Genomic DNA, 25424 nt, shown 5'->3' with positions numbered 1-25424 from the left:
AAGGGCACATACATACTTAGGCTGCAGACTCAATCCCCAGTAGGAGGCATACAGGAGGCAGCTGATTCATGATTCTCTCACATCATGGATGTTTCTCTCTCTCTCTCTCTCTCTCTTTCTCTCTCTCTCTCTCTCTCTCTCCCTCCCTCCCTCCCTCCCTCCCTCCCTCCCTCCCTCTCCTTTCCCCTCTGAAATCAATAATAAAAATGTATTTTAAAAAGACATTCACACATTGATGTGGGGATGTATATTAATACATTGGTATGAAGTGCTATTAGGCAATATCTATTAATAAAATGCACATACCCTTTGACCTTGCAATTCATCTTTAAGATTTATTTAACTGATATACTTGATCCTATATGAAATGAACATATTTAAAAGAATATTCAGCCCTAACCACTTTGGTTCAGTGGATAGAGCATTGGCCTGAAGACTGAAGGGTCACAGGATCATTTCTGGTCGAGGCACATGCCCAGGTTGTGGGCTCAATCCTTAGTGTGGGATATGTAGGAGGAAGCCCACTCATGATTCTCTCTCTTTATTGGTGTCTCACTCTCCCTCTCCCTTCCTCTCTGAAATCAATCTCTCTCTCTCTCTCTCTCTCTCTATATATATATATATATATATATATATATATATATAGAGAGAGAGAGAGAGAGAGAGAGAGAGAGAGAGAGAGATACACACACACATACACACTATTCACTGTTGTGTGCATGTAAATCCAAAATAATAGATAAAATGTAAATATCTATTGAATAAGAGAATAGTTAAGTAAATTTTGGTATGTCCTTGGAATGGAGTAAAAAGGAGCAGATAAAGATGAGAGTGCTCTACATGTATGGATCTTAATATGGAATAATCTTGAAGGTATATTAAGTGGAAAAGCATCAACATCTTTTGCCTGTTCCATATTTATCCTATCTAATAAAGAGGGAATATGCTAACTGACCATCACACCATTGCAAAGATGGTGGCACCCACTACCAATAAGAAGGTAATATGCTGCCAAAACTGGTTTGGCTCAGTGGACAGAGCATTGGGACTGAAAGGTCCCAGGTTCGATTCTGGTCAAGGGCATGTACCTTGGTTGCGGGCACATCGCCAGTAGGGGGTGTGCAAGAGGCAGCTGATTGATGATTCTCTCTCATCAATGTTTCTAACTCTCTATCCCTCTCTCTTCCACTCTGTAAAAAATCAATAAAATATATTTTAAAAAAAAGGGGGGGGGATATGCTAATTGACTGCCATGCCCTCAACAATGGTGGTGCTCACAGCCACAAGATGGTGACGCCCAGTCCCTCAGCCCTGCCGAGGTGGCAGGTGCACAGCAAGGCTGGGCCTGTTCCCAGGTGGGCCCAGCCGCTCATGCGCCTGCCTCTGGAATCCCCCAGTCCCCTCAGTCCCCCAGCCCCCTAGGGCCATCCGAGGCTCAGGTAACCAGGGCTGGCTGAGGCTTGTGCTGCCAGCAGTGGCAGCAGCAGAGGTGTGATGGGGGCATCACCTTCCCCTGATCGCCGGGTTGCCTCCCAACCCTGAGGGCTCCCTGATTGTGAGAGGGGGTAGGCTGGACTGAGGGAAACCCCCTTCCAGTGCATGAATTTTCATGCACCAGGCTTCTAGTATCTATATAATGATTTGTATGGTTTTATCGATATATGCACTGATTTCACTTGAATGAACTCACAAGAACTGGTAAAAGCATGCCTCTTGAGAAAACTATTATAATAAGTTGCCAAGTATAAGCAGGGGGTGAAGAATTTGCATCATATGCCACTTCACAAGTTCTGAATTTTATGCTTTGTGAATGTACATAAAATTAAAATATGCAACTCCACAAATAAATATTAAGTATTTATTGTTTTCATCCAAATGCAACAGGCATTTCTAAACAAACATAAAAAATCAGTTATGAAAGAAAATGTAAAAGTACAATGCTTACGTATGTGTTCATATCATACTTAGAAGAGTGTTTCTTTTACAATAGTTCAATAAGAAAATTATGACATCTATACAATAGCTCAAAGGTTTTTGAATATTTGTATTTTCTGTTGAGTATTAGCTGTGGTGGAGAAAGGGCATAATTCCTGTCTTTTTTAACACAAGTTTCAGAAGGAGGTGATTCTGTAGTTCTTTGTGTATAGATTTTGATAATCACTGTTTTCCAGTTTTTACAGTCTTTTAAATAAAACCAAAATTTAAGCCTAAATGGCATTTCCATCTTTCTTAGTTGCTCACATGGGAATTACAAAACTCAAGAAATAGTTTCTGAAAGAACAGAAAGAGTTAGGGAGTAGGACGGGAAGTATGTAAATTGTTCATCACTCTCCATTTCCAAAGTATAACTAGTACAATTTCTTCAGTGTCAAACAGGACGAACTTCACAATAACAAGTACAAGAGGAAATATTTTTTTGAAAGTAAGTTTCCTTTTTCTTATTAGCATTTTAAAGAAAGGAATGGCTTTTCTGACTTTTAGTTTTGAGAAGTACTTTCATTGTTCCCTAAAGGGAGATCATGTCCTGCATCTGTACTCCCTTTACTGAAAGCGTTCCCCAAAAGATGACCTTCTTTAAGCAAAGCTTCTAAGTAACTATCCAACTGCTCCATGTCTCCTACTGGACCTCCCTAGAAAAGAAAAGCAACAGTCATAGCAGGGAAACAAGCCACAACCATGTTCAAGGTGGCCTCTGAACAGTCTTCTCTGTGATTCATGTACATCACAACCCACCTTGCATCTGAAAAATGTTAACTTTTCAAAATGTTTTCACACTTAACCCCATTTTATGCTTTCAAGAGGTTAGAAAGTTGAATAATTTTTTTCTTCTTTAGCGGAGGATAATTTCACTGTTTTCCCCCCACTTCTATTTAATTAGTTGTTTTATTCCTAAAGCCCCTCCTCCACCCCTCACTCATCTTTCTCTGTCATAGGTTCTTACCTCACATTTTAAAAATTCGTGAATCTTTAGCCTTATAAGCAAAACGGACGACTAGGAAAATTTTGATTTCTCTGTTTCTCCTCTTTCGTCTGCAGCATCTTTCCCTGCAATGCTTGGCTTGCTGCCCGCATCGGCCCCCTTTTCCCCCCCCCCCCCCCCCCACCAGATCTCCGAGTTAATTTCATGCTCTCCTTCCCTGGGCTTCTTAATCCAGGAACAGCTGACCAAATGCTCCTTCTTGACTGACCTAAATCTCACTCTCTTCAGGCCCAACCATAGGATCAACCCGCTCTCCAACTGAGGTGATGGAAAAGATAATTTTTAGGAAGGATCTTTCAGAAACAATCCCAATGATATTACTGTTCCCAACAACGGTGTAACACCACCATCCTACTTTCTCCATCTGTTATCTGATTCCATGCTTTGCTCCCACTGCCCTGGATCTGCTTGGTCCTCTAACAAGACTAAATTGTATTATGTCCCAGCTTTGTGATGTAACCCTATTCCTGGAGATAGGTGCCACAGTATTGATATCACTGACCCTGGGGAGTATCTGTGTGACCTTTCTGATACTGACCACTCTCGGCTTAGTTGATCTAGTCCAGTGGTTGGCAAACCGTGGCTTGCGAGCCACATGCAGCCCTTTGGCCCTTTGAGTGTTCTAACCACTTCTTCAAAACAGACTCACCCAAGCTGAAAACCGACTTCTGCGCATGGGCCACAAAGTTTCAATCGCACTCTATGCGCATGCCTGCACGTGGTATTTTGTGTAAGAGCCACACTCAAGGGGCTAAAGAACCACATGTGGCTCGCAAGCCACTGTTTGTTGACCACTGGTCTAGTCTAACCCTCTGAATACTGCTCTTTGCCTGGTGGACTCGACGTCCTCCTAGAACTTCAGGTGGGTTCCCAGCCCCTTCAGGTGCCTGCCGTGTCTGCTGGTGAGTCTACCTCACCTCAAGTCCCTGCCCTTCCACTGCAATTGCTCTGGCAATCAGAGACAGTAAAAAATGGTAACTTCAAGTGGGGGATGAGAGCATATTATTTGGGCAGGAAACTTTTGAGTCCATCTCCAATGATTCTAAAGAGTATCATACTTTGTGGGCTAAAGCATTTTGCCTCCTTACCAAACATTGAGAAGAAAGCAAATTAAATTATATAATTACTCTATTTTGGGGAGAGCCCAGGGGTTTGGCATAAAGGGCAAATTAGTTGTTTGGCTCAGTGGTTGGAGCATGGACCTGCAGACTGAAGGGTCCCAGGCTTGATTCTGGTCAAGGGCACATACTTGAGTTGCAGACTAGATCCAAGCCCCATTTGGGGTATTTTCAGGAAGCAACTAACTAATGTGTCTCTTTACCATCAATGTTTCTCTCTCTGTGTGTGTGTTTCTCCCTTTCCTTTCCATTCTCTCTAAAAATCAATGGAGAAAATATCCTTGGGTGAGAAATAACCAAAGAGAAAAAGAGAGAGAGAGAGAGAGAGAGAGAGAGAGAGAGAGAGAGAGAGAGAGAGAGAGAAGGAGAGAGATTATTGTTTCTTTCTTTTTCCCTTGGCCAAGTACACATTTGCTATTCTGAGAATATTTTATGAACTTTTCTTATAAAGAGTGATATTCAATTTCTATGATATAGAATTTCTTTGGTCTCTCTAGTTTTCCTTCTTAGTGAAACAACTATTATGACTGAAACTTTACCATATGCCAGGCCTTTCTATTAGACCTTTTGCCCATAAAAATATTTCCCACCCTTTACAGCCACAAGAAACAAAAGGAGCTGCACTCACATCCCACTCTTACAGCAATAAACCAACTTGAATAATAGGCTCATTTAGTACCACTGATAGAAGCACAAATGTAATTACCATCATGTGAAAGCAGCATTAGCTGACTTTATATTTTAATAATGAAACATTAACTGTTGCCAGACCACCCAAAGTGGGGAGGGGTCTTCTCTTTTGGCTCTCTACTTCAGTTAAGCAAAAGTATTTTCTGCACTTTATTTTGCATTCAATATAAGACAAAACCCCAGAGAAAACAAAATATGTTTATTAGTTTTTAAGAACAAATGGACTATTAGCTTGAAATGTTCACAACCAGGACTGAAACCCAGGCATTTTGCCTTCAAAATCCATGTCCCTCCCCAAACCCCTTCCTGGCAAGACAAGCCTCAGTCCTCCCCGTCAGGACTCGCTGGAGAGACTCAGCCCCACCCTTGCACCCTCCATGGTCCAGGAAGGCCCTGTCTGTGTCCCAGGTTAGAGATCTTTCTGAGGAAAATACCATGTGCTCACTGTTGATTTCTCAGTTTATTTCTAGCATTTACAGAAAGACTTTTCAACCTTGGCTATATTTATTTTAATTTTTTATGTGTTTTACCTAACATTTCTATGTAATATAGTAGACTATAAAATTTTTAATGTTACCTAACATTAAAAATGTTCTAGTATGTACTTTCATACTAGAGTAGTCAAATTCTTTATTTTAATTTTATAGTTTTAATATTTTTCTACAAAAATCAATAATCTTCACGTAGTTACATTTTCAACAAAGGCCCATGGTGAATCTCAGTTGTTGCCATTACTAGGAAATAAACACGAATGTAAAAATGTAGAAATAAATATATGTAAAAATGTAGACCTTATACTCTTTTATTTACAACTTTAACAATTCACATGGAAGACTGACAAGGTGAAATTGTTTATAGAAGACTTTATTTATGTAAGAGAATACGCATTTAAGTCAGGTGGGTCCTAAACTGTAGGCTTTCTAGTAATTGAGTTTTTCCTGTGAGGATGCTAATCATTTGTCCTGCTTTCAGCTGCTTCACTGAGCACCTTAATTCTAGAAGCCAAATTCTTTATGCATTAAACCACATGTGTCAAACACAAGGCCCGCGGGCCAAATCTGTCCCGCCAGGCCTTGCAATGTGGCCCGCACCGCGCTGTCATCACTGCACTCCGCTGCGTTTCCATCACAATGACAGTTTATGACTGTTCAGTAAACCATTCGGCCCGCGATTTAGGCTGGATTTTAGATTTTGGCCCCTTCTCTGATTGAGTTCGACACCCCTACTAAACTATACATACATAGTCCATATATACATGGTGTTTCCTGACCTCTCCAATCTACACTCTAAGATTAGAAGAGTCTACTTTTATTTATATATCAGGATTAATGAACACAGTTTGCTTTCTAAAAAGATTTAGAAAAAAATTTCCTACTAGAAACATACTATTGAGGAGACCTGAGTGTAATCAAATTATACCAACAGCACAAGACAAGATTCTAATTTTGTTGAGAGAGAGAATAACGAACCTTTAAAAATGTTCTATTGATAGTATGTACTTTCAAAGTTCATTTATCTGTCATTTCAATATTCTTATAGGGAGAGTAAAGGCTAGGTTGGTGACTTGTCCCAGGTCAGTAAATAGATAATACTGTTAGGAGAGGAAGCTAGCTGAGTGCTCTATCCACAAAGTCTATTCCCACCACTCAAAGTCCCATCACTTACCAGCTGCAGTTTCTGCAGCAATGCTGCCAGTTTTACACGAAGATTATTCAGTCTATCTTCAGCAACTTTTCTTTTTTGTTCACATTGCATCAGAGATATTTCATTAATCACTCCTCTTATGTTGGCATCATAGATAATAGACTGCATTTTTCTCTTCAGGTTTTTTTCATATTGGGCCATGTATACATCCTGGATCTGGGAATGTTTGTTTTTAAGTCTTAGTATATTTTTAAATTTTACTTTCCCCCCTAATATCAGAAAAACTATTTTATATTTCAATTACCTGCATATACACTATGTGTCAACTCCGTGAACTTAAGGTACATACAATCTGATTTTTTTTTTAAGAAATAAAAAGAAAAGGAAGGAAGATACATAATAGTCCAGTAACTATAATATAGCCCAGTAAGCTTTGGAATGAAGAAGGAACCCAGTACTGGTTGAATTTGTTCAAGGCACGAAGGGGAGGGTCCCTTTAACTCTCCACAGAACCAGAATCTCATAGACAATGACAGCAGGGTCAGCCACTCGGGGCTTTCATGGCAGATAACACTGTGTTATTTATAACTCAAGTCTGAGCACCTGAAAAGCACAGCAACTACAGTAAAAGAATTCCTGTGCTGTCTATTGCTTTCTTGGGGTCCCTTTCCCCGATGTAAAGAGTACAGTCATACACTAACACTTATAACCCTTGCTCATTCAAGAGTCTTGGTTGCTTTCTAGGAGCTCATGTTGCGCGTGAGGCACTCACAGAGTAGAGATAAGTAATACAGAGTACAAACGCTTCCCATTTCAAAATGACATTAATTGTTTGTGTCAACATTTTGAGAGGACCAGGGAATATTCTGAGAAAAGAAATAGATACAAGGCAAATTCTCTTTAGATAATCATGTGAAAGTTTTTATAATGAGAATTCTGTGCACTAACATGAATGGGTTGCCAGGAAAATTGCAAGGTAGCTTTATTTGTCTTCTGGGTCTACCTTTTCACTTTCATCCCTCTCCACCGCACTCAATAATATGTGCAGGCCCTGCCACACATTGTCCACATGGTCTCCTTTGCACTCATTGACCTCATCATTAAATTCTTCTTTTTCTAAAAAATCCTTCAAACAAACAGACACTCTCCAACTATTTCCTAAATTTGAGGCATTGAATTTAATAATAGGTAATTCAAAGACATAAGGTTCAGTCTTTGCCCTCAACCAGCTTCTGGTGTGAGGCACCAGGAATTAGACTCTGAAAGCCTTGACCTAACTCTGCCTATTTTTACCTATTTCCTGAGTTCTAGGTCTTGTTCCAGGAATACACCAAGTTCATTCTTGCCTCAAACCTTTCACCTTCGATATTTTTCCCTGTTTGAAAGTTTGACCCCAAATTTAGACAAGGCTGCCTCTTTCCTTCGGGTCTGTATTGAAATGTGGCTCAGGTATTCTGTGCTCACCAAAAAGCTTCCCTTTCCCAACATACACCATCACTGTCAATGCCCGGCCCTGCAGTTATTTTATGGCATATCCCATTATATGTTTGTTTGTTTATGTGTTTAGTATCTATCATTATGTGAAACTGCACTGTTTTATTTGTGTGTTTATCCCTTTCTCTAGAATGTTACCTCAAAGTAAAAAAAAAAAAAAAATGGTATTGTTCACCTCTGCATTTCCAATGCCTGCCACAGAGTGAGGCCTAAATACTGGGGAGTTAGGAGAGCAGATAAGTAGCCTTCACAGTAAGGGGATTTCAGGCATGTGGGCCAATCTTTGGAATTCAGGCCACATTCTGAGATGGTGGAGGGGAATCTACTTTCAAACATCCTCAGTTCAACCTACATAAAGCTGATGACTTACAACACCTCCTCCAGGAAGTTTCACAGATGCTTCCTACAGAGGTTTCAGTCAAACCCAGGGAGTGACATCCCCATGGTTTGCAGGTGGAGTAGGGAAAATAATTCAATTTAGCTGGAATAGGGACAGGTCAGATAGGTCAGGTGTCACCAGCCATCAATGCTTCTTAGTTTTCAGAACTCCAGAATCTTACAACTTGTGCCAGGCTGAACAATAGCCACAAAACCCTCTTTTATATAAGCAATTATAATAAAACAAATAAAATTGAAAAAATAGATAAAATATTAAAGACAATATTTAGAAAAACAACAGCAACGAAAAGGAACACACTATTGACACACTTAAATGGACCTAAAGGGCATTATGTTGAGCAATTAAAGCCCATCATAATGTGACACATACTGTAGATTCTATTTCTATAAAAAACATGGTAAATCCTGATTTGGAGATGGAGAATAGATTGGTGGTTGCCCAGAGTTAGGCATATTTGTGCGTGGGAGGAAGGGCTATAATGGAGATCTTTGTGGTAATGGGAGTTCTGTATCCTGGTTTTAGTGGTTACAGAAATCAGCATACATGATAAAATGAGACACATATTTTACCAATTTCATTGTCCTGGTTTTGACATTGTAATATCTATACTAATAATAGCCAAGGTGGTTGTCACATCCTCATGTTGTCACAAGATGGCCATCACAGGATGGCCGTCAAAAGATGGCTGTCACAAGATGGTTGTGCACACAGCAGAGGTGGGACCCAGCAGCCACCCTGCATGGTGAGGCCAGGGATCCCGAGGCTTTGTGCAGCATGGGGGAGGTAGGTCCCAGCAGAGGCGGCAGGTCACAGCAGGGGCGGGCAGTTGTGGCCATCAGGCCAGCAGGGGAGGTCAGCTGGGGGCAATCAAGCCAGCACGGGAAAAGTTAGGCATAAATCAGGCCAGCAGGGGAGCAGTTAGGGGGTGATTGGGCTGGCAGGCAGAAGTGGTTAGGGGCAAATCAGGCAGACAGGCAGGTGACTGGTTAAGAGCCAGCAGTCCTGATTGGAAGAGGGATTCAAGATTGGAGAGGGTGGAAGCCAGGCTGAGGGACACCCCCCCCCCCATGAATTTCATGCACCAGGCCTCTAGTAATTATATATTTATGTAGGTTATAAGCACTGGATGAAGGGTATATGGACCTCTACTATTTTGTAAATTTTTGTGTATCTATAATCACTTAAAAAGTTGAAAAGACAACATTGTTAATATGGTATGACATTAAGAATGTTTACATATGCCGAAACCGGTTTGGCTCAATGGATAGAGCGTCGGCTTGGGGCCTGAAAGGTCCCGGGTTTGATTCCGGTCAAGGGCATGTACCTTGGTTGCGGGCATATCCCCAGTGGGGGTGTGCAAGAGGCAGCTAATCGATGACTCTCTCATTGATGTTTCTAACTCTCTATCTCTCTCCCTTCCTCTCTGTACAAAATCATTAAATATATTAAAAAAAGAAAAAGAATGTTTACATAGCACATTACATTCAAAGTCATATGTAATTTCTCAAAGTTCACTGTCTTGTAACCAGCATACTATATCTCCTTCAAATACCACCAGTCTGTTGTTTCCTGATTTATTCTTCTGCCTTTCTTAGGTTAACATTTCTAGGAGGTTTCCATAAAAGGTAGCAATTTTGACAACTTTTAAAGTTCCATATAACAGGACTTCCAGTTGTATTGACATTTTAAGGTGAGTAGATAATTTTAACAAGATAAGAAGCTTAATTATGCTGGATAAACTTCCTCTTGCAGAGGAATTGTGGCCGATCAAAACCTGAATTCTTCCCAAGCAATAAACTTAAGTTCAACGCACAAATAGTAAGACCCAGATGCATTCAAAGTTACTCATTGAATGCCATCAGTATACAAGGTTTGGTGAGAGAGGATTGGTGACTTTAAAGATTCTATAATCTAGTTTGTGGAGAAAAAAAATACCACAAAGTACTATAATACAAGGCAGAAAATTTAATACTAAAATCAAATTGTAAGGCTCTCTCAGAGCACAGAAAGTCAAGATTAATTTCCCTTGGAAAGACTGAGCAAGGCTTGATGTAGAAGGCAACACTGGCCAGGTCCTACATGGGGTGGGCAGGATTTCAAGAGGCAAACTGCGGACTGGCAGAGTACATAAAAGTATTCTGGGGTACAGAATAGGGAAAGGCTCAGAAGCAGCCTAGTCTAGTAGGTTGGAATAATTTCAATCTGGATAGACTAGATGGCTTGTGTGAGGAAAAAATAAAGGATGGTGGTTCTGTTATAGGTCAGTGAGAAGCTAGAAAAATTTCAGGGCAGGAGGAATAGGGAAACTGAGATAGTTAAAGCAAGGCCAAACCTTACCTTACCTTACCTTACCTTTTACCTTACCTTTTACCTTACCTTTTACCTTACCTTTTACCTTACCTTTTACCTTACCTTTCCTTTCTTCTTCTTTTTTTTTTTAATTAATGGATCCCCAAAGGGATTTTATTTTATTTTATTTTTTAAATATATTTTACTGATTTTGTACAGAGAGGAAGGGAGAGAGATAGAGAGCTAGAAACATCGATGAGAGAGAGAGTCATCGACCAGCTGCCTCTTGCACACCCCCCACTGGGGATATGCCCGCAACCAAGGTACCTGCCCTTGACCGGAATCGAACCCGGGACCTTTCAGTCCCCAAGCCGATGCTCTATCCATTGAGCCAAACCGGTCTCGGCTCTTACCTACCTTCCTTCCTTCCTTCCTTCCTTCCTTCCTTCCTTCCTTCCTTCCTTCCTTCCTTCCTTCCTCTCTCTCTCTTTCCTTCCTTCCTTCCTTCCTTCCTTCCTTCCTTCCTTCCTTCCTTCTTTCCTCTCTCTCTTTCTCTTTCCCTCCCTCCCTCCCTCCCTTCCTCCCTCCCTCCCTCCCTTCCTTCCTTTCTTTTTTTCAATCCCAAAGTAGAGGATGACTGGATAGTTGTTTAGGCTTTTATATAGATAGATAGATAGATAGATAGATAGATAGATAGATAGATATAGATTATAGATATATAGATATATAGATATAGATGATAATAATATATATTCAGTGGCTAGATTATTATGATCTTTGAACGCATAATAATCTGGCCACTCAGTGTATATCTTATATAATAAAAGGCTAATATGCAAATTTTCCCCTGGACCAGGAGTTTGACTAGCAGGCAAGCCGGCCAACTGTCCATGTCCCCTCCCCCTGGCCAGGCTGACTGGACCTCATCCATGCACAAATTCAGTCACTGGGCCTCTAATATATCTATATGTCTATATATCTATATATCTATATATCTATACACACACAAATATACATCCACAAACACACACTGAGTGGCCAGATTATTATGCTTTCAAAGATCATAATAATCTGGCCACTCAGTAAACATAGGGTAAAATATATTAAAAGAAAACTTAAACTTAGTCTTTTATTCTATTCTAGTTTGGAAATGTTGATAATTAAGTCTTCAAGCTAAAAATGTTTAATTACTGCTTTTTCAACAAGACATATATTCAGAAAATAAACTCACTTTTCAGTTGACCAATAATGAGAAACTAAGACCTACAACACACCTTCATTTATGCCTATCACAGTCCAGTAGATACTCAATCAGAAACGTCAGAGGCAAATATATCAACCAGGATATGACATTTAGGCATACCCTAAAATTCAAATACAGCCTTTCTAACAAGAAATCTGGTTTAGGTTCTAATTTTCATTCCAAGGTTGCCTAGTTATATGTCTTTGGGAACTTATTTCACAATTCTATTTCATTTATAAAACCAGATTATTCAAATATACTCTATTTCTTACTAAAGAGATGAGGCAATGCCTTTGCTTACAGTTGTGCTTTGCATAACTTCAGGGGATACCATTCACCTCCTAGTCTTGATAAATTTGCATGTTGTTATGATAGTTTCCCAGAAGATGATTGTAAGCATTGTTAAAAAAGCAAAACAAAAATTAACATTAAATTTGAAGATATTATTGACTTTATTAAGCAATTATTTGGGCAGCATCCCATTTAGTAACAAGAAGGGCTCTTCAAGGGGTTGGACAAAATGGAAGGCTTTTATAGAAAGAAGGGTGGGGCAAGGGAGCTTTTTTTACTAACAAAAGAAAAGATTATTTTTAGACTAAGATAACTTTTGTGGGGGAAGGGAACAGGGTTTTACTATGTAGATTGCCTTTTCTTTTTAAGGGGGGTGAGGAGGGGCCATAAGACAAATTACTTCATTGGTATTGACTAGAAAATTCCAGGTTGGTTGATTTAGAATACATTTCCAGGGAGAGGTTACATCAGCAATTAGGTAAGGTATTAAATCTAGGTTTGGTATGCTGGGATTTAACACAAGGGATGCTATTTTGAGTGGTTTCCTCTTTAACAGCATTAGCAGATGGAAGAAGATTCTAGTATATTTGCTAATGATGGAGCTGATGTACCTGTTTGAGCAAACCTGAGTGTCAGTGAAGAGTAACCTCTCAACATTGATCTTAGTGTCATGAAAAGTTCTAGATGTTGTGGCCTCTGAGGAATCTGTGAATCTCCGGTTGTCTTGGCTCCAACACTCACTCCCTTTGTTCATTTGGGGATTAGGGTTGGAGTTTACATCTTGGAATCTGTTTCCATATGATTTTTTTTAGATATTTCTGTAATGGAACTGAATGACTCTATGGACTCTCTCTCCCCCTGACCCCAGGAAATCTTTAAGACCTAGATATACAGTATTATTGGAAATATAGAAAGAAAGAGAGAGAGAGAGAGAGAGAGAGAGAGAGAGAGAGAGAGAGAGAGAGAGAATATGAATGAAATATACTAAAATGGTAATAGATAGTAACAGCAGTGATCTTGGAATGGTTTGGGATTATGAATGATTTTTTTCTTTTACTTTTTAGTAGCACTAATTATTTTTCTAATGAAAAAAAATCATAAACTTTAAAAACTGCTGATAGGATGCTAAACAAACAAACCAACCCAGGGAAATATGAACTTGTCCAGAATACAGCAGGTCCTCAAATATAATAATTTCGTTCAACATTGTTTCATTATAACATAGATGAGATCTCACAGGAATTTCACTCTTGTTTACATCAACAGCCAACAGCATTTCACTTAGAGTCAAGAACCCATCTATGAAGTTAAGAGAGGACTTAACTGTAATTAAAACTTTAAGCTATGATCAATTTCTGGCTTAGTCAGTGACTATCTTTCATAAAGACTCAGAATGTCTTGTTTCTAGTACAAATAACAATCATATTCTAAGCTTTTCATAAGCTTTATGCTATGAAAACATTTGAGTTTTAACATTCAAAATTCTACATCTTGTTAAGTGAAGGCAAATTTTATTTCCTTCCAAACAGAACATTTGGAAATGTGTATTATTTCTCCCTTGGAATACAGGATCTTTTAGAATATAAATGACTACATTGAAAGGAAGCTTACCTGTTGGAAACACATTTTCAGCTTTCTGTTTGTCTGCTCTGTGCACTGCTCCAGCTGTTTTCATAAATTATAATAAAACAGGATATTAACTTTTAGAGAATCAGCCGTCTACAGCAGTTACAACATGCAATATCTAGTATAAAAGCAGCATCAAAACCTAGAACTGGCCAACACCAATACAGAGGGTCTTTTAAGCCTGTGTCTAATTAAATTAATTCACTAAGGTATACCTTACCTCATTCCAAAAAAATGATGAAGGCAGTCCAAATAATTAATACAGGATGGTTAAACCAAATGCAAAGAACATAATCAAGATGAAGAAAAAGTAAATGAAAAACAATAAATATTCAAAGCGATATCAATAAGGTAGTTGGAGTCTGGATTTCTTAGACGGGAACACGCAGAAATAGACGGGGGTGGGGGAATCACTGTATTGAAGACCTAAGCAGTCAGGTAAAGTCAGTGACCACTACAGGTCAGCACAGTGGTCACGGGTGGCCTTGCAGGACAGCCACAGTGAAGCAGTGGAGTCAGAAGCAGGAGGAAGACCATGAGGTAAGAGCACAGGGTGAAGAAGCAAAGACAGTGATTATAGATTAGAGAACTAAGGACTTCATCTAGGATCAAATTAAAGCACGTGGCACTCTGGCCAAATTAATAATTTGGTGCTCATTTCACTGACAGTCTTTCCACACATACCCATCCTTCCCAAAAGTCACACTGAGCATGAGGGTGGAAAGACACCCCTACCTTCTGCATCACGCTGGCCTTCTCCACAGTGGGAGCAGCTCTGAGCTGTGGGCCTGCACTCCTCACTGTAAGCCTCACCAGGGCCTATGGCGACTGGGGCAGCGTGAGGACACCCAGTGTAAGACAGCGTGAGCCTCACCCTGTCCACCCAGGTAACTGGGCAAAGTTTTCCTTTCCTTCACATATGGTCTGTCTCTGAGAATAGATTTGATAAATGCCATTGTTTTCATCTTTTCAGGTGAAGTCTCAGTGATTCTAATAAGACACTGAGGTGGCTGATGAAGTGATCTGAGAGACAAAAATTCTATTTTTGATGCAAGGGAGGAAGTTTGACTACCGTATTTTCTGGCATATAAGACGACTTTTGAAACAAAAAAAAGTTAACCGAAAATCGGGGGTCGTTTTATACGCCAAGTATATCTTACAAATGTACCACAAGAGGTCATTGATGAACTTATGATGTCAGAAGAACATGATGAGGATTTTAAGCTCACAATGCTCCTCTGCCTAGAACACATGTGTCAAACACAAGGCCCGCGGGCCAAATCCGCCCCGCCAGGCCTTGCAATGTGGCCCCCACCGCGCTGTCATCACTGCACTCCGCTGTGTTTCCATCACAATAACAGTTTATGACTGTTCAGTAAACCATTCGGCCCGCGATTTAGGCTGGATTTTAGATTTTGGCCCTTTCTCTGATTGAGTTCGACACCCCTAGCCTAGAAAAACCTCTTATCATCCCAGTCAGTCACAAACAAGTGTTTTCTGCAAGTTCTTCATGTAATTTTCTTTCCAGATGATGCCATCATTGTTAATGTTCTCTTTTGGATTTCCTGTTTCTCGGTCAAGTTCATGGCATTGCCATTTGTGAAGAGACCTTCCATTTATCGTATCAATGTAAGGTATATTACGGTATGTTCGAAAAATGTCATTCATTAAAAATTTAATTAAAAAAAGAACTGGTGTTGCCTCGGAAGTGGGGGGTAGTCTTATACAGCGAATATAGGCCTAAACTTATGTTTTAACTGTAAAATTAGGGGTCGTCTTATACGCCGGAAAATACGGTATGTCTCATTTCCATTTACTAGTATCTCTGCAACCTACTGCTCTCAGTCTGCAAGATCTTACTGAAGCTTATTTAACCCTTGACCACATTGGTTTTAATTGAGTCACCCATTTAGCATAAAGGTCCCCATCTTCATTCACTTAGAGCCTCTTACTGGGAACACTTCACATTTTTCTTCACTGAAAATTAAATTCACGCCCTTCTGTCATTCCCTCAGAGTTCCACAAAAAAACGGCTTACCTCCAAGCTTGCCACAAATTCCTCCACAGATGAGTAGCCAATTTCTGATGGTAGCTGATACTCAGGAAAGAAATATAGGATAATCTCCCTGCGGGGAAAAGCACAGCAGAGATGGGAATGCACCAGGAAAAGAGAGAGACAGAGCACTCATCTGTCAGACTGGCTCTAACTCCTGGGTGTTAAACATCTTAGCAAACATGAACATTCATGCCCACCACACTGTTTTACCACTGGCATTAAAGTGTTCTTCAAAAGCATAAGCTGGAAGAGGAAGGGGTATGGCTATTAAAAGGCAATAGGAGGAATCTTGTGGTAACAGAATGGTTCTGTGTCTTGACTGTCAATGCCAATGTCAGTGTCCCTATTGTGATCCTCTCCCATTGTTTTCCAAGACATTACCATGGGGAGAAGCCAGGTAAAGTGTAGAGGGGATCTATGTATTATTTCTTACCACTGCATGTGAACCTACCTACACTTGTCTTAAAATAAAAAGTTTATGGAAGAAAGAAAGGAAAGGAGGGAGGGAGAGATGGAGGTAGGTAGGGAGGGAGGAAAAGCTCACAATTCCTACCCATAGCCAAGCAACTCAGGAAAGCCCAGCACCTCCGAGTGCTCTGGGAAGAGAACTCAGCATTGCTAAATTCCTGGAAACAGGCTATGGGTTACTGACTTTTTTCCCTAAGAAAATAAAACTTAACTCTCCAGAGGAAGCCCTTTCCTTGGGCCTTCCAGGACATTCTCAGAAATCACACATGGACCCTGCTCTTCCCAAACCGGGATGGCCATTGTGCTAACAGGTGCTTCATTTGGCAAAAGGTAGTGGCACTCTCCCTTCTCTCAAGACAGCTTTTCTAGGATTAATCTCCTAGATCCGTGGTTGCTAACTGGTGGTCGGCGGTCCACTGGTGGGCCGCGAGGTCTGAAAGGTTAGCGATCACTGACCTACATGACACATATTTCATTCCGGGGAGAACATAAAATCTAGACACGTATAGTTACACATCTTTAAATTGTATACTGCTTTTATGTTGAAGTGCTCCAAGAACCTTATGTACAATATCCAAGGGACGGACAAAACTTTTCAACTGTGAAATAATATGGCACACAAAAGGCAAAACATCTGTTTCTTATACAATTGACATTCTTGGTATTCTAGGTATATTATTGTGCTAATATTTATTTATAGGTTTAAGGAGATTCAATCTGAAAAGTTAAAAATTTTCAGCATTGCATAACACACATGTACACCCCAAACCCCTCCCCCAACACACACATTCTGCAGAATTATTTGTCTGGCTAGTAAGAAGGCAAGTGGTTGGGCAGAGTGATATGGAGCCTTCAGATATTTGAGATGAGCAGAGAACAGATGACACAGAGAGAAGAGCTGCATTTGGAGTCCTTGGAAAATGGACCCTATGGTTGGTTTGGTCAACCTTATGAAAGTTCTTTTACATAAACCACTCCTCTCCATAAATCCAGCTTCCCTTCCTCCAATACAGGGCTGAACTCTCTTCTGAACATTGGTCCTTTTCATGGTGAATATGAACTCTTTTGGGTTTAGAGATTATCAGCAACCTTCAGAGGAAGTACTTCTAGAAAAATATGTTAAGATGAGAATGGGAATTCAGCACCACAAGTACTGATAGAAGGGACCCTAACCCATAATTTGGGGAGCCCCCAAGAAGAGGAGTTAGCCAGCTGCAGGGAGCAGAGGCTGGGCATTGCTATTTGCTTTATATATACAATTTTTATGGAAACTCTGATTGAGGAGTTATTCCTATTTTGAACATCTCTGGTTTCCTGGGATTAAGGACCTTATCCCCACCCTTAACATCAGGCTCAAGCAAGTTGACTATGGTCTCCTTTTTGTCTCTCCCTCTAGGACCCCAGGATTCAGCCTTTTGCTTTCCCCACCACAGAGTTGCTACTAACAGCTTTTCCTTGGGGAATTCTGTCCCATAAGACTAACTAGAAAAGTATTTTTATGGCCTTCTAAAAAGTCTCTCTCTCTCTCTCTCTCTCTCTCTCTCTCTCTCTCTCTATTTTTTGTTTGTTTGTTTGTTTGTTTGTTTGTTTGTTTGTTTTTTGTAGGTTTAGATAGTAAGCTTGATTGTTAAAAACAAAACAAGACAGGAAAATGCTAAACTGAGTAAAACACTCTTAAGATAACAAAAATCACAAATGTAGGAAGTAAAAAGAGGTGCCCTGTCTCTACTTCGGCCGTGTGGAAAGGGTAAGGATGATGTCCAGAATGAACCAAGAGGAGGGAAGGAACACACCACACACATGAAAGGGCTCTAATTACTCTCTTAACCATGTGACAAGCACAGACAAATCTTACAGAACACGGTCCCCTCCACACTGCACACAACCAGCCACAATCTTCATGCCTTGAGGGATTTAAAATCTAGTTAATATAAGGAATAATGTTAGACACTATGTAGAACAGAGCAGTACAGGAGGAAAATATAGAGAAGACAAGAAATCTGTTTTCACTGGTGAAATGTAAGAAAACACACTACTGCTGGTTGAGGCAAAAGAGAAGACTGGTAAATGAGGAAATCATTTAGTTCCAGTTAGAGCCTCATGTTCTATAAAATTCTCTTTCTACTGAGCATTTTAATAAAACCACAAAAATTCAAGTTGGTACAGAAAAGATCTGATTTATTAATGCATTTAGCTTTCAGAATGTTCAGTTGATAATAGCATGATCATTTCAAGCACTAAAGATTCTACATGTTCATTAAGGGGATGGTTTCTGGGAATTTTTAATTTTCTATTGATGGCTAATTATAAAAGTGGATGTACTTTAAAGTCTTAGTATACTTAATCAGATTATCTCCTTTTTGATCAAGTGTAACTCATAAAAATTAATAATAATGATCCACTTAGATGAAGAACAAAAAATAGCCAAGTTACAAAAAAATGATGATACACAGTGATACATCCAAACTCTGCTGCAACACAACCAGGCAGGTCTCTTGAGGTCTTATAGTGTGGATGGACACACACACACACACACACACACACACACACACACTTTCATATGTATCCATGTGTCTATATCCCCATGCATGTATATGTGCATATATCTACATATATGTGTATATGTAGTGTTGAGGAGCATGAGATTCCAAATCAGGGAGCAGGAGGCTAAACCCAGCACTGTCCTTAGTAGCTGTACAATTTTCTTTGAGACATTGAGTGTGTTACTCAGTTTCTCTAAGCTTCAATTTCCTTATCCATAAAAAAGTTAAAAGTTATACCAATCCTATAAGTTTGTGGAAATAAAAAGCAAGCATATACAAAGCACTTGGGTGAATGTCTAAAATATTGTAATGGCTCAAAAATTATAGCTATTAATGGTCAAGAAAGCCTGTCACAATCATTGGACATGTGGTCACATCCGTACTTTAATAATATGCACACATTTATTCACATATACAAAGGCTCATACATATGCTATTTATTGCATACTACAATCTCTCAGTGACCAATGGACATGCCTGAATGTTAGATGTTAGAACTAGTAAGTAAAACACCAGGATTCAAATATATGGCTATCCAATTCAATGCTGAAAATTTACATATTACTTCTGATCAAACAGGGACAGAAGGTAAGAAACTGGTTGGGGAATCCCATTCTTCAGGGACTATGCTATTGGCTGTGGCCATTTGAGACTGACATTCATCTAGATCAGTGGAGAAGTGGTCTTTTTCAACCTCTTAATATCTGTCCAACACTGAGGTCTGACCTACACCTGCCTCTTTTCCAGGCTGGTGTAAGCTTGCCAACCCAGTCACTATGGTAGATTTGGTGGCCAGAAGTTAGTACTCAGAAATGTAGCACACTAGCTTCATTTCTTGGTTAACAACTTGTCTCTGCATCCCATTAATACAATGTGTCTTGATGCAAAGTCCAAGATAGATCCACCTACATATAAGCAAGAGTGCTTCCCCCTCTCTCCTACAGCAGCTGGATAGGTGTTGGGAATGTGTTCCTGAAGGACAGTAGGTGGGGACTTCATACCCATATAAGCACAGCTGCACAGCCCTGGATGCTGCCACATAAGTTTCCATAAATTTGCAGGACAGAATTCCTGTCATTTATATACAACTAACTTCTACCTTTCTTTTTCTTCCTATCTGCTGCTAAATCTCCTCTCCAAGAATATTCTATCAGCCACTCATCAGAAAGTCAAAGTAACTGTCCAAAGGAAAAACAATCTTCCAGCTAGGGCATGTGTGTGACCTCCTTGGCCAAAAGCTCTTACCACACAGTCTTCTCATAGTCTGCAACCCCAACCAAACAACTGGCTGCACTAATGCAGCCATGCTACTGCTCCTGCCCCCACCCTCCCACGTGACACTTATTAATAGCATTCTTCTGTGTACTAACTTGGTTTGATTATAAAGCCCCCTCCTAAGATGGGTCCTTATTTGGAAAAACTGAATCCTGGGCTTTGCCCACTCTGTCTCTCCATCCTTTGAGAATTGAGATCCAGACATCTAAGTTCCTCATTAACCATGGCCACAAATTTAACATTCTATGTTGAGCCAAAAAGTTAAACTATTTCCCTTAGGAAGTATATTATCTAAAGCTAAAAAAATAACACTTTTTAGAAAGTCATATAAATATCATGATGAATATTAATAATGAAAATAAGGAAGGAAGGAAAGAAGGAAGGAAGGGAAGAAATAAGAAAGGGAGGGAGGGATAAATAATTATTTCAGTAAGGCCATCTCAGTAAGAATTATTCACTGTATCCGAGAGAGGACTGATGTCCACCATAGTGCTGAACCATGTAACAACAGGCATTTAGCAATTATAGTTTGATTTCAAGGGACATTTAACTCATGATCTAGCTAAGTCAGTGTAGTTAGGAGACAAATCTTAAAGTCATTTGACTAAATTTCTCATTATTACTTCTTAATAAGGGTAAGAAATCAGAAGTCGTCACTTCTAAGAAATTTCAACAAAGCATGTGAAAATATGTTAGTAAATCTCTTTACCATAAATTAGATGTCAGTTTTCTTACTGTTTCCTTGACAGATGGGCTCTGAGAAGACTTTGTCAGCGAAGAACCAACTTCACAGCCACTACTCACAGCAACTCTGGGTTTATGTCCAGAACTTGGACATAAGTTTCCCACTGGTATGCTGGGCAAAAACAGCCAAGATTTATCATTTCAAAGTAGGAATCACATTAGATATTAATAACCTCAGAAATGTCAATATACAACAAATAAAATGTGAATATACACCAAATAAAAGTAAGAACATACGTGTGACGCTGAAAACTCATTTAATATTAGTATAGTAATATAAAATCAATTCCCAAGTAGAAGAGTTACTATTTATTCCTGACAAATCTTATTCCAAGGTTTATGGGTGCTCACAATTAAATAAAATTGGTGGTGATTTATTATTAACAACAGTAGTCATATACCATTTGTCTCTTATTTGGTGAAAGGCTTTTAAACTAAAGTTCTAGTTTAGCCTGGGGTGGGAGAGGTACATTTAGAAAAAGAAAAAGAAACAAAAAACAGGGGCAAAGTCAATTGAAAGAAAAATTTAGTCAAATCTGGAGGAAAAAGAATGTTCTAGGTGAAGTGTAATGATCCTGGGATAGAAAACAAGGTCAAATTAAAAGGGAATGAGGAGGCCAGAGCTGTTGAGGTGGAGTGCCGGGGCGGAAGGAGAGAGGTATGGGTGAGGACAGTACTGGCCATGGAGTGGAAGCTGGAGTTTACTCCAAGCAGAGCAGGCACTACCATTGAGGGGTTTCTTGCATGGGTGTAAGGTGATCTGATACATGTTTTAAAAGCATAACTGGAGAATACACATGATGAGGATGCATAAAATAGTGCTGAGTGTTAATGAAACCCAAAGCTTTCAATGTGGTGGGAACAAGAAAAGTCAAAGGCTGTGCAATATAGGAAACCAAGTGTGGAACAAATCACGTAGGGTTGTGTCTATCAATTAATAGGTTACTGTAATTCTTTCACAATTGAGATGACATAAATTAAAAAGAGTGCTATCTCTTTATATTTTTATACTTTTAGCAATTGGATAATAGTTCACACCAAATGAAATGTGCTTCTATTGTCAACTCTTCTTTGGCATTAATTATACTAACTTCAGTTATATTTCATTTAAGATGAAGAACATTATAATGCTTAATTGTCTGTTAAAAATACTTGTACAATGTCTGAATGCCCATTAACCATAACTTCCTTTATGCTGAAATTTTATTAAAGAGAAATCCTTAAAAAATTTTAAATCATTTTTGGCATGCTGGAGATTTATGCTGGTGGTAGAGGTGGAGGGTAAAATGCACTACCCCTGAGCACAAGGATTCCTCTCCAAGCCTCTGTTCCTTCTTCGGCCAAATAACAACAGTGCCTGCCTCACAGAGCTGTGCTGAGGATTAAACAATACAAAGAATGTGTCTCAATGCTTCCTGTTATGAAATAACAACAACAACCACACACACACACACACACGCAAAATGTGTCTTAGTTTTTGGATGGATTTTAAATGTTTACTCAAATCTCAGTAAATAACTCTAGGTTAAAGCATTAACCACAAAATGGCCTCACATCACTGGGTGTATTGGGGCCGGGCAGGGGAAGTATTACATCATTTCTTCTCTCAGCAAATATTAGAGTGCCCACTTTCAGTCAGGTGCTACTCAATACTCTAAGGTAGGGGTGTCGAACTCAATCAGAGAAGGGGCCAAAATCTAAAATCCAGCCTAAATCGCGGGCCGAATGGTTTACTGAACAGTCATAAACTGTCATTGTGATGGAAACGCAGCGGAGTGCAGTGATGACAGCGCGGTGCGGGCCACATTGCAAGGCCTGGCGGGGCGGATTTGGCCCGCGGGCCTTGTGTTTGACACATGTGCTCTAAGGAAACACAGATGAGCAAGATAGCCTCTGTTCTCGTGGAGTGAGTTAGCTTTGAGTGAAAAACATATAGAAAATAAGCAAGTTAGAATGTAAGACATTAAAAGAAACAGTAGCAATGAGATAGATATTTAAAAATAGTAATAAGTGCTCTAGAAAAAACAGAACAGGATGCTATGGTTTGACAGTGTGCCTTGTCAGAAGTGGGGTGGCCCATTTTAGACGGAGTGGTCAGGGAACGCCTCTCAGAGGCTGGGAGTAATGCAGAGGAAAAGACATGGCCCGTCCTTCATAAAGGCCACACGCAATGGAAGACAGACATTCAGACAGACAATTCCACTTGACTGGGAAGCACTGCTCACCACTGTGGGACAGAACATAATAAATAATTACTGAAGCTGAATGATGTAATATGATCATGGCAACAGAGGCTCTGTGAACACCAAAGGAGAGAACACTCAAACTGTGAGTTGAATAAAACTTGACCGGTGTACATGTTTCAGAGGACATTCAAACACAGGAAGTAGTGTGGACAAAAAAAAATGGAGGCGTGTGATAAAACAGAACTATAAGCAAGTCAGGAACTCTAGGAAGCAAAGTGGAGGCTACAGAGAGAAGGCCAGGAGTGAAGGGGACCTGTGCCAGGCTCAGGATTTGATGGTTTATCTTCACAGTGACAGGGTTATGAAAAGCTTTTGAGTAGAAGAGTGAAGTGATGGGATGTGAGTGTTAGCGTGACTACTGTTTAGTAAGGGTGGAACGTAAAAGCTCCTCTGTATTTTCTTGCACTTTATTCAAGGAGCTCCTATGCAAAAACAGCTTGGGGGGGTGGATTCAGAGACACTCAGTCTGAATATCTGAAAAGCAGCTTAGATGTTTGTAGTAGAGTGAGAGTAAGAGTTTGCTTCCTGGAAAACATCTTCTTCATTCTATTGGGTATCCAAAACATTTACTTGCTAAGTCTCATGTCGAGAAATGATTATTATAATTGCATACATGTATGACAATTAGATAATGAGTCACACAAAAAAAGTTCATGATTTCATAGTTATACCTTATATATGCAACATTTTCCATAATTGGACCACATTACTGTAATTTGAATTAGTTGCCTGCTGTGAGTAGAAAGATAAGCCTGCTTCATTTTGTAATTCCCAGTCCTCACAAAAGAAAATGAAAAGGTTTGAGGGAAAAGTAAGACATTTAGTGCATTCTATTCTTTCTTGTCTCCTTCATAAAATTTTGTTCCTTTCTTAATTGCTTTTGCTTGTTACTATTATTTTCTTTCTTTTTGTGTTTAAACATTGATAATTACTTTTCAATAGTGTAATTTCACTCACTTCGATATTATATAATTGCTGTACACTCACCTTTTCCAGTTAGGTAATGAAGAGTTTCTCTTTATTTCTGCAATGTCACTGCACTGCTCTTGTTTTTCTTCAAAAGAACATAAACAAAATGAAGTCAGTCACTTTTTATTATCACATAATAAACTGAAATAAATGCTGTCAGTTCATTAATTTGGCTTTGTATTCAAACACCCTTTTGTAAAACTGCACTGATATGTTCTCAGGGCAGTATATAATAACCTTTTTAAACAGTGTATATAGCATATGTAATAACCCAAGGGCCTCTGTAACTTGTTTTTCCATAATTTCTTTGTAGTGATGCTCACTGTCTGCTATTGCTGTGCACGGGGTGACTTGACTGGGGCTGTTCAGATTCCCTGCTCTCACCAACCTCAGCCCCGACAACCACCTGTCTTCCCTTCAGCATCCTTTTCTGTCCCATTTTGGGTTCACATTCAAGGACATACTGACAGATCCCAATCAGAAATGTCCTCAAGTACAGAGTGCAACTTTAAAGGAGGAAGAGACCTAGAGTTACCTAGCCGATCATCTCACTCAAAGAATCTCAGAACTGCAGGTTCAGAGAAGTTAGTGATTTGTTTACAGTCCACAGAGAAATAGGAATGTTTTTATCCTCTTGGATCAGTGTTAAGAGTTTTTGAGGACACCACAAGAAATAGATCTATGTGTCCTTCCCCCTATCTCTAGAATTCTTTGTGATATCTGTCCAAATAGCCTGTTACCAAACAAACCCTCAGCAACAAGTTTAGGACCATCGAAGGCCACGAGGAACAGGGCAGAACAAGGAAAGTTAAGGTGTGGGTACATGGCTGAGGCTCTGCTGACTCTTTAAGGAAACGTAAGAGAGGATAGAGGTTTCCAAGCACACTGAAGACAGTATTGGTTTTGCTCACAGACTTGCATACAAAGTGAAGTTTTTCAATCCAACAGCCAACTAATCCATAATTACAGTCATTTGAAAATACTTCACCATTTGTTTCTCCTAAAGCCAGGGTGATTGTTGGAAATTAAATATTAATTTTAGGGTCAAAATTGTATTAACAATTTTTCCATTACAACTGGGAAACCCAACAGGCACATACTTGAAGGTTTGTTAATAGCTTAAAACTTCTATAAAAGATTGGCTTAAAATTTAGAGTTCCTTACAAAATAAATCCTGATTATAAATAGCCAAGTATTCTAATTAAGATGGAAAAGAAAAAGTGTGATTTCTTAGGGACCTCACTAATGAGTTCAAATATAAAGATGCGAATGAATGGGTGATTAGGTTACCTAAGCGACAAAGTATGAAGAGAGGGCTTACAACCAAATGTGAACACAAAATGATGGC

At 39.5% G+C, this 25424-nt stretch overlaps 1 protein-coding gene across 1 annotated transcript in view; it reads right to left on the bottom strand.

The window, feature by feature from the left end:
* Nucleotides 1–1954: 1954 nt before the first annotated feature.
* MORC1 (MORC family CW-type zinc finger 1) overlaps nucleotides 1955–25424 on the bottom strand; it is a 146038-nt gene continuing 122568 nt past the window's right edge. The window contains exons 20-26 of the mRNA XM_045583783.1: nucleotides 24095–24161; nucleotides 23678–23686; nucleotides 20827–20973; nucleotides 15814–15901; nucleotides 13761–13814; nucleotides 6454–6648; nucleotides 1955–2630 (exon numbers count right to left, since the gene is read on the bottom strand). Of these exons, the coding sequence (XP_045439739.1) occupies nucleotides 2478–2630; nucleotides 6454–6648; nucleotides 13761–13814; nucleotides 15814–15901; nucleotides 20827–20973; nucleotides 23678–23686; nucleotides 24095–24161 (713 nt within the window). The 3' untranslated portion in view covers nucleotides 1955–2477. The remainder of the gene's footprint in view (nucleotides 2631–6453; nucleotides 6649–13760; nucleotides 13815–15813; nucleotides 15902–20826; nucleotides 20974–23677; nucleotides 23687–24094; nucleotides 24162–25424) is intronic.

This window comes from Pipistrellus kuhlii, unplaced genomic scaffold, assembly GCF_014108245.1.
Source record: "Pipistrellus kuhlii isolate mPipKuh1 unplaced genomic scaffold, mPipKuh1.p scaffold_m20_p_2, whole genome shotgun sequence".
NCBI lineage: Eukaryota > Metazoa > Chordata > Mammalia > Chiroptera > Vespertilionidae > Pipistrellus > Pipistrellus kuhlii.
This window is presented reverse-complemented; position numbering and strand designations above follow the sequence as displayed.